The sequence below is a fragment of the Rhodamnia argentea genome, chromosome 3 (assembly GCF_020921035.1).
Source record: "Rhodamnia argentea isolate NSW1041297 chromosome 3, ASM2092103v1, whole genome shotgun sequence".
Taxonomy (NCBI): domain Eukaryota; kingdom Viridiplantae; phylum Streptophyta; class Magnoliopsida; order Myrtales; family Myrtaceae; genus Rhodamnia; species Rhodamnia argentea.
The window spans coordinates 24,424,931-24,431,153 of record NC_063152.1 but is presented as its reverse complement, the minus strand read 5'-3'; the positions used below and the strand labels follow the sequence as shown (position 1 = coordinate 24,431,153).

The following is a 6,223-nucleotide window of genomic DNA, read 5'->3' as shown; positions in this document are numbered from 1 at the left end:
TAAGTCTGCTCCCCTTAATCCAGGTAACCTTTTGCATCAAAATATCTTAGCTTGAATCATCATGAATGCCCAACTTCATCCCAGGTCTTACTCTCCAAATCGAACCATGAAGTCTGTCATTGGGTCCGCGTTGCTAATCTACAACGACCACCGCTCGGCAATCACGATGGTCGCCGGATTTCTACTTTGAGATATTCACCAAACATCGAAAGAAATTGGGGTTCCACCAATCTACCATTGGCTTTGATACCATTTGTTGGAAGCGCACATCATAAGTTTAATACCTTTACCCAGGAAGACTGCTACAGGAGTGTCAACATATCTACTTGATGGAGATTCAAGCTGAAATATCTTTGACATTAACCAGCGACGCAACCATGTTTCCAGCGTTCGGACTCACCATCCTCCAAGCAACCCTCACACATGTAGCAGGAAATATCGATGCCTCCATCGTGTAAAACAAATCTTCAGCTATATCTTTACATTTTTCGAGCAGCAGTTTCGCAGCAACTTCCGCGAAACAAATAGAGCCCCAATGGTGGAAGCATGCCTTCGTAGGGTAGTTAGCATCAATATCTTTCATGGTGATTGGTTTGTCCTTTTTCTTTCTTTTTTTTCCCAATCCAACCATACGCTCGTATTTCCATCAGTATAGCTTACGGTACCATAAAATTGGTAGGATGAAATAGAACCGAATGAACCCAGAAAAGTTTGTGTATGAGTTCACAAAAGTATGTTTAGGATGTGCACGATTAGTTCACCAGAGATGGACGGTTTGCCCTGTGGTCATTCGTTTTTCCCTTTAGTAATACACAAGCGTGTTTTTAAAGAATGATTTCTTAATTTTTGTACTTTGTTTTACTTTCAAGGTGATCAATGTTTAAACGTTTTTGTTTTTTTAATCCTTGGGCAATGAGTTTCGATGTATTTGGGATATCCGTATTTATAAAAGCTTTCATTTCCGTGTTTATCCCGATTGTTGATTTCGTTTTGTTTGTTTAAGTCATATATTCAGGGTAAGTGAAAACTCTAGTGATTAAATTTAGGTTGACCTACTTGGCATTTTTTAACTTAGCTGGTTAATGATTGCTCATTTAGTTTTAATTTTTATATTAAATGTAATTGGACTTCAAGAATGGCATGTTGAGTTATTGTGAATTCTTGACTTGAATTGAAATTTTTTTTACATGTCTAGAATATGTTTGAACGATTATCAAAAGATTTTACCAAAAAGGGGTATTTTATTAACTCTGACATGTTTTGGTGCAATTTTGTAGATTGCCGTAATTTTCCCAAGCTAGAGGACTAATATGTTAAAAATGGAAATTCTAGGGCTGACAACAAATCTTATGATGATAGGTAGTTAAGTTATCTTATTTAGATAATTGAGGAAAAGGATAATCGCAAGTATCATAACTTTCGTAGAACCCTCACTTAGGCGACAAAATCGTTCGCTTGAGTGTCTATTCCGTCAATTCGTTCGAAGTGGCCTCTTGAATAATCACTCGGACGTGGCTTTCTAAAAAGAAATTGAACTCCATCTTGGGAATTCTTCATCCAACATGGCAAGAGTAGCAAGAACATGGTAATCTCCCTCTCTCCAAACGCTTCCTCTCTGAAACTCGTAAGACTCCATAGAAATGCAAGAATAGGAGAGTGATGGTTCTTGATTTGGAGGTAGTCGCTCTTGATCTGGATCTTCTTTTGACCTCACTTTCTCCTTCGTCGTCGTCGGCGCCTCTGGAGAGGGAGCTTTCACGGCAGCTTTGGGATTTGGACTGATTGATGGCTTCACCGAGAACGAGAGAATTTTTTCTTTTTCTTTTCCTTTTTCTCTTACTCTTCTCTTTTTGCTAGTCGCCAGTCACTGGCCACAGGCCATGGCCAGCGTTGGGTGGCCTGACTTGGGCAAGGGTCGCCCTTACTTGCCACAGGCCATGGTCGGCGAGGGCAGGTGAGGCCGGCCCTCATCCAGGCCCCAGGCAGCCTCGCCTAGGCATAAGGAGTGAGCCAAATTCTGGGATTTGCACCAGATACATTTCAAACTTTAGAAAATAATAATAATAATAAAAGCACCTTTAGTAAATTTAAAGGGAAATTCGCTTTGTTATTATGGTTTCTCATCCTATGATCACGTATTTGCTAATTGATTATCGTACACTTGCAAAGTGTAGTTACATTCCCCGTCTACTTCAGTCTTTCCATAGGCTCTTGCCTCATTTTGTAACGAAAAAGAAAATCAAAGGGCGTATGACTTATTTTTTCGGTCATGAAAGGCATATGACTTAAAAGTAGAGGGAAAATCCTGAAATAAATTTTTTAGATATAGATTACAAAAAAGCTTCCTTCCACAATTTCTTCGAATTGCATGTTTTGTAAGCGTCTTACATGATCATAGTCCGATGATGAACGCAAGAAAGTTTATGTTTTTCGATCAGCACGGCGAGAGCATTATTCTCCATGGAGCACAACAAAGATAATTTCGGGTTGTTTTAGGAGCACCATGTTTCTGTCCCCGTCGAGGGTATATGAAACTTCGCAACCCCAGCAAGCTACAATCGGCTCATGTGGGCTAAAACCGACATGTTCTGAGCGCAAGGAGAATCTCTCGGCATGGTCACGATCCATATAAACTAGAGAAACCCTTGCTCATTCTCCTAGCAGCAGCAGCAACCACGAGCACAGGGTCAAGCGCTGCCGGCGGCTTAATCGTCTCAGCAATACATCATCATCAGTTCATCACGTGCTATATGCAAATTACAACAGCATGCGACGTGTGATGGAGGAAGCTAGACATGTTTAATCGTTTGGCAGTCATTCTATGCACAATGCCAATGCCCAGTTACTTACAACCCAAGTTGTCTTCACCAGGATATAACCAACAGAGTCTGGTCCATGGAGCGTACCTACGTTACATGCTACAAAATGCAACACTCCCCGAGGGCATTAGAATGCCGACCGAGCATGGCCAACGAGCAGAGCATTGCCATCCACCTCAACTAGCAAAAATTAGTCCCACTGCACAAAAAGTTTGTCAAAATCTGGCTACGGAAGTGTCTCAGAAGTATAGAGACATTCAGCCGGCTCCTGCACAGAAACACAAGCATAAGCATCACCGTGACAAAACAAGGAATTTCCCTTCACAATGCTTGTAAAAGGATATAGTATGAAGTGCACTGCTCACCCTCTAATTCGTCGAAGCTGCGACATATTTTTCCTAGGCAACTATAAATGTCAAATTGAGAATAAGGAGCTCTTGCAAATAGTTCTATTTTTTTCTTTTTTGGCTAAGACAAGCAAGAAGACATTGGAATCTGGCATGCATCTGTGCATTGTAATTGAAACAGATCAGTCGACGTCTCTCGACCATTAATATATGAACCGGCAATTTTTCCTTGACTTAGCCTGAATGACCTACCGGTGCAGACAAAAGTTTATATTGCTCTTTCAGGGGTTGACCACCTTAATTGTTTGGGGAAACTTGAATAGGTTGACCATAGGACTTCCAATATACCATAATAATTTGAAAGAAATTAACTAATGGGACACAGGTACCAGGATGCTCACCGAGTTTCTGGAATTCATATACCTGTGAACTATTAAACATCAGCTTCCCCGAAGAGCTTCCTGTTGAACAGGATGCGCGACAGTCGGCCCCGACCCCTATCTGAGGAACTCGAAATATGGTAACTTTAAGCACAATGTCTTCTCTCCGAACCAGTTCGAAGATGCAGACATCTCCTATCACCAGATTATTGTCTGTCACAAATTCACGCCAACCTCTGCTTATCTTGCCTTTGCCACTGAAGAGAATGCATCGGACGTGCCTTTTCTTCCCATCAGAAACCTCAAGAGTGATGTCTCTGGAGGCCCCCTTTAGATACACCCTGACGAAAGAGGTTGGCAGATTCTGTTCAAGAGGGCGAAAAGAAGAGCTTTCCCCAATATCAGTATATATCACGGTGCATATGAACTGAAATTATTACGAAATTCTTTCTGTGGATATCATAGAGGATGTAGGTCTTTCTAGTCTAGTTCTTTTTGCGAAATGAATAAATTGTAAAGGAAAAATCAGAATGAACCATTGCGGAGAGGACTCACCAAAAGAAATTTCTCTTTCACATATGATGGCCGCATGATTACTCGAAAGAACGGATTATTGGGCTCATCCATGTGAGATGCACGGATAGCCATGTCTCTTGCCTTGACGATTGCAGCATTCCACTCCCTTGAAGATTTTCCATAGGATGCCTCGAGAGGAGGAAGTTCATCTCCGTTTTTCCTCATCACTGACGGCTCACTTTCACCTGCATCTTCATCATCTGTGTAAGGAGAAAGTAAATGGGATAAAGCATTGACATAGGTATCGAGATTATGGTGCTTACTAGATTCTTGTATTTGCTTTCTCCTTTTCAAGAATCTGTTTCTCTGAGACAACCAATCTACCCCAACTCCATCGACTTGTACCCGCTTATCTCGATGGAAGGCCTGCCAATCAGTCACAGGCTCAGGCTTGATGATGTTGATGCCATCATGATTCCTGTTTGACGTTCGCCGACCCTGACATTCATCCACACACTTGTCCTTTAAACGGCTACGAATCGAGCATGCACAGCAAAGGTCTCTGATTTCGACAACATTGTCAGTATCTCGATTTTCCTCCATAGGCGTTGGAAATTGCTTGCTCGAAATAAATTCTTCGCTACCAGGAGGATTGTGAGGATTCTTCTCCCAGGAAGCGGTGAGATTATATATGTAAACATGAAATGTGGAGCCCCCTTCATACTTGAAAATCAGAAACTGACCGGAATGAATGGAATGGTGTTCCATGAATCTCTGCCAACCATCATGGAACCATAATCTGTGGTCATGTTTTCTCAACTCAACTAGCCAGATACTAGAATCGGAAGCGACAAGCCTAACGACATCAGAAAGTTCATCCCCGTATTTCCGAGCAAACTTTTTTGGAATCCCCTGCAGATTGAAAGAAATTTAATGCCATTCTCCCTTCAATTGATCATCACGAGAGGGCCAAAATACGAATGTGTTCAATCACCATTGAAGTTCATGGACCCCATATGTACAGAGAACGTGAGCAAGTATAAAGAACAAATTAAAACAGCTGCCCACATACTACATAGGCCAAATTAGCTCCTGCAGACCTTCTTAACTCTCAGAATGAAAGAAGGAATGCACATTAAAAATGCAATAGACATCTCAACCAAAATCGGGTCATGCTCTAAGCCGGTTCATACCGGGTCAAACTTTTGCGTGAAATTGGGTCCAACAAATTCTGTCAAAAAGGCTCAATTTTTCAGACTCCTCTCATGCCACCTTTCCCAACAATTTTTTTCAAATTCAAGAAACAGCTGCCCAACGATTCGACCCACAAAAATTTCAGTCGTTCAACAAGGTGACCGACCATTCATTCCACCAGCATGATCTTTTCTCCTGTGTTCTCTCTTTCACTCAATACGCTTCAAGAAAAGGAAAAGACCAGAAAGAACCAGCCATGCATGAGATTCCTCTGCTCAAGAGATTGCGTGAGCTCATTTCTTGATAAGCAGAAAGACATGGCGACTGGCGAGCAACGATGATCGGTTCAAAAGATTACCAGTCGCTTCTCATGGAGGAGGGAGTCCACCATCAACCTGTAGAAGATGCACGCCCTTCTTCCATTTGCAGACACCCTCGCCTCCTCCTGCGGCATTGTTCCTTACATTTTTGTTCTTGTTTTTCCTGGGTTTTTTTCTTGTTGGTCTCTAATTGCACTCGTGAACCCAGAAAACAGTAAGAACTAATCATCTCCCCTGCGTGAATCTCCATGAGAAATTTCAGATGAAACGCTTCCTGGTGGCCAAGTGTCGTCCAAGGGATCAGTGGATGTTCAGTTGTTCACGTCACCAAGTTTTCGTTCAACTTTCTTCGGGGATTTTCCACTGCCCCTTCCTTTTCTTCGCTGGATTCGTGCTTCAATGAGAAAAGGTTCCACTTTCACCTTTTTAAGCAGGGGTGTCTTCACGGTTCGGTTAACCGAACCGAAATAATCCGATTTGAAAAATGATTATCTTTTAATTACCCGGCCTGAAAACCGAATCAAAATACATCAGATTTTCAGTTTGGTTCTGTTCGGATCGGATCGGATCGATTAGCGGTTTGATTATTGACAACCCTATTTTTAAGCACATTTTCAAGAAAACAAAAAGCTAAATATCAGAAATCG

The 6,223-nt window shown here is 41.8% G+C and overlaps 1 protein-coding gene across 5 annotated transcripts; it reads right to left on the bottom strand.

The window, feature by feature from the left end:
* Positions 1-2,408: 2,408 nt before the first annotated feature.
* Positions 2,409-5,836, bottom strand: LOC115727749 (B3 domain-containing transcription factor VRN1-like). Of its 5 annotated transcripts, XR_004013730.2 has the most exons (6): positions 5,615-5,835; positions 4,386-4,974; positions 4,102-4,313; positions 3,590-3,910; positions 2,943-3,087; positions 2,409-2,901 (listed from the first exon to the last, which is right to left on the bottom strand). XR_004013730.2 is itself a non-coding variant. In XM_030658020.2 (5 exons), exons 1-5 carry the CDS (start codon positions 5,708-5,710, stop codon positions 3,077-3,079), a joined length of 1,251 nt encoding a protein of 416 aa, XP_030513880.1. In that variant the 5' UTR covers positions 5,711-5,836; the 3' UTR covers positions 2,409-3,076. The 5 variants fall into 5 exon arrangements, 4 of the variants coding, with proteins under 4 accessions (XP_030513880.1, XP_030513878.1, XP_030513879.1 ...); XM_030658020.2 differs by having other exon boundaries at positions 2,409-3,087; positions 3,568-3,910; positions 5,615-5,836; XM_030658018.2 differs by having other exon boundaries at positions 2,409-3,087.
* Between the last annotated feature and the right edge of the window lie 387 nt (positions 5,837-6,223).